A 1804-nucleotide genomic window follows, 5' to 3' on the forward strand; every position below is an offset into this window, starting at 1 on the left:
TTTTGCGGTAGGCGGGCCTCTCACTGTTGGGGCCTCTCCCGTTGCGGAGCACAGGCTCCAGACGCGCAGGCTCAGCGGCCATGGCTCACGGGCCCAACCGCTCCGCGGCATGTGGGATCTTCCCAGACCGGGGCACGAACCCGTGTCCCCTGCATTGGCAGGCAGACTCTCAACCACTGCGCCACCAGGGAAGCCCTGGAATCCAATTTTAAGTTCTTTGAGGGACAGGAAAAAAAACAATAAGTCATACTTCCTGAACCCAAGAAACTTACTTTACAGTTTACAGAGACAAGACAATACACAAAAACCAAATGATGAACAATATTAGGCAAGTGCATGTGTAAGAGCTAAATTGGAAGAATTCCAAAGCGAGGTCAAGGGTGGTCAGGAAAGGCTCCAGAGAAAAGGACAGACTTGAGCTGAGCCTGGACACTGGTATTCAGATGACCCTAGAGAGAGACAGTGGGCTTTGCTGCTGCAGGAGTTGACATGAGTGAGCAGGAACTTGGCACTGGAGGTGGATGTGGTGTGTTCGTGACCCGGAAGTCACTGGCCCCACCAGAGCAAAGAAGCATCTTCAGATTTATGCTGTGGGTTATGATTCTACTCCTGTGACCTTGGCCTCCACCCTCTTCCTCTCCCAACTCTTCCAGCGTCTGCCAAACAGCAGGTTCTTTGCGGCTCAGCGCACCCCTTCAGGGTGTCAGCATACAGGGCATGTTAAGGGCATGCCATGTGGGATCCTAGGTGTTCACGGTTGAATCTGCTCTCCACGTCCAGTTAGGGTCCAGGTCTGAGAGCTGAATCCAGCCTCATGAGGTCAGCTTCCTGGCGGACTCCATCACTCTGCCTTGACTCTTGGCTTCCTTTTTCCCCTTCACAAAGCACCTGATTTTGTGGATCCACAGGTCCCCAAAGGAACTGACCAGAACTGGGCTCAGAAGCTCTACGACCGGCACTCTGGCAGCCAGCACTTCCAGAAACCCCGCATGTCCAACACGGCCTTCATTGTCGTCCACTTTGCAGATAAGGTGGGTCTCCTCTTGGTGGGCCCGGTGCTCCGTGAGCCCCGTCCAAGGTGGACTCGGGGTTCCTGGGCTAAGAGGGAGCTGACCTTTGAATTCAGAGGGCCTGGAGTCTCTTGGGTGGGGCCTCGTCTGCTCTCCTGGAGCCTGAGAGAGAAAAGGAAAGAGGGATTCTTCTTAAGGTGCCTCCTTTCCCGGCAGCTGGCGTAAACTTAGAATTTCTCTACGTGGGTTGTGTTCTCTGTGTGCGCTAGCCCAGTGCTTCTCAAATTTTCATGTGTGTACAGGTCACCTGGGGTATTGCTCAAAGGCAAGTTCTAATTCAGTTGATCTGGGGTGAGGCTCACAAGCTGCATTTAGAGCGCCCAAAGGAAGCCTTCTATTAAAGGCCATCTTACAAGAACTCCTTTTCAAAAACAATACGGTTTTCCACAAAATGAATATTCAACTCCCTCTATGTAAACCCTGATCACATCTTGGGTTTGCAGTTTGGATGAGAACATCTGTGGGTTTCCCACGTACGCACAGCTCTTTTCAGAAAACACTCTGGATGAGCTGAAACTGCTGGAGAAGCTGCTGAGGGTCCCCGGTCAGGCTGGAGCACTAACTGCCGTTTCTGTTTCCTGCCGTGGCTCCAGGTGGAGTACCTTTCAGATAGTTTTCTGGAGAAAAACAGAGACACGGTGTACGAAGAGCAGATCAACATTCTGAAGGCCAGCAAGGTAAAGAGCGTCGGCGGCAGGGAAGCCGAGGCGGAGGGACCCTTGCCAGGGCCAGTG

The 1804-nt window shown here is 52.8% G+C and overlaps 1 protein-coding gene across 1 annotated transcript in view; it reads left to right on the forward strand.

Annotated features, from left to right (window-relative positions):
- The window catches only part of MYO5B (myosin VB), a 231381-nt gene that overhangs the window by 127625 nt on the left and 101952 nt on the right, over positions 1 to 1804 (forward strand). The window contains 2 exon segments of the mRNA XM_007465591.1: positions 909 to 1031; positions 1664 to 1756. Of these exon segments, the coding sequence (XP_007465653.1) occupies positions 909 to 1031; positions 1664 to 1756 (216 nt within the window).

The sequence above is a fragment of the Lipotes vexillifer genome, unplaced genomic scaffold (genome assembly GCF_000442215.2).
Source record: "Lipotes vexillifer unplaced genomic scaffold, Lipotes_vexillifer_v1.1 scaffold36, whole genome shotgun sequence".
Taxonomy (NCBI): Eukaryota; Metazoa; Chordata; class Mammalia; order Artiodactyla; family Lipotidae; genus Lipotes; species Lipotes vexillifer.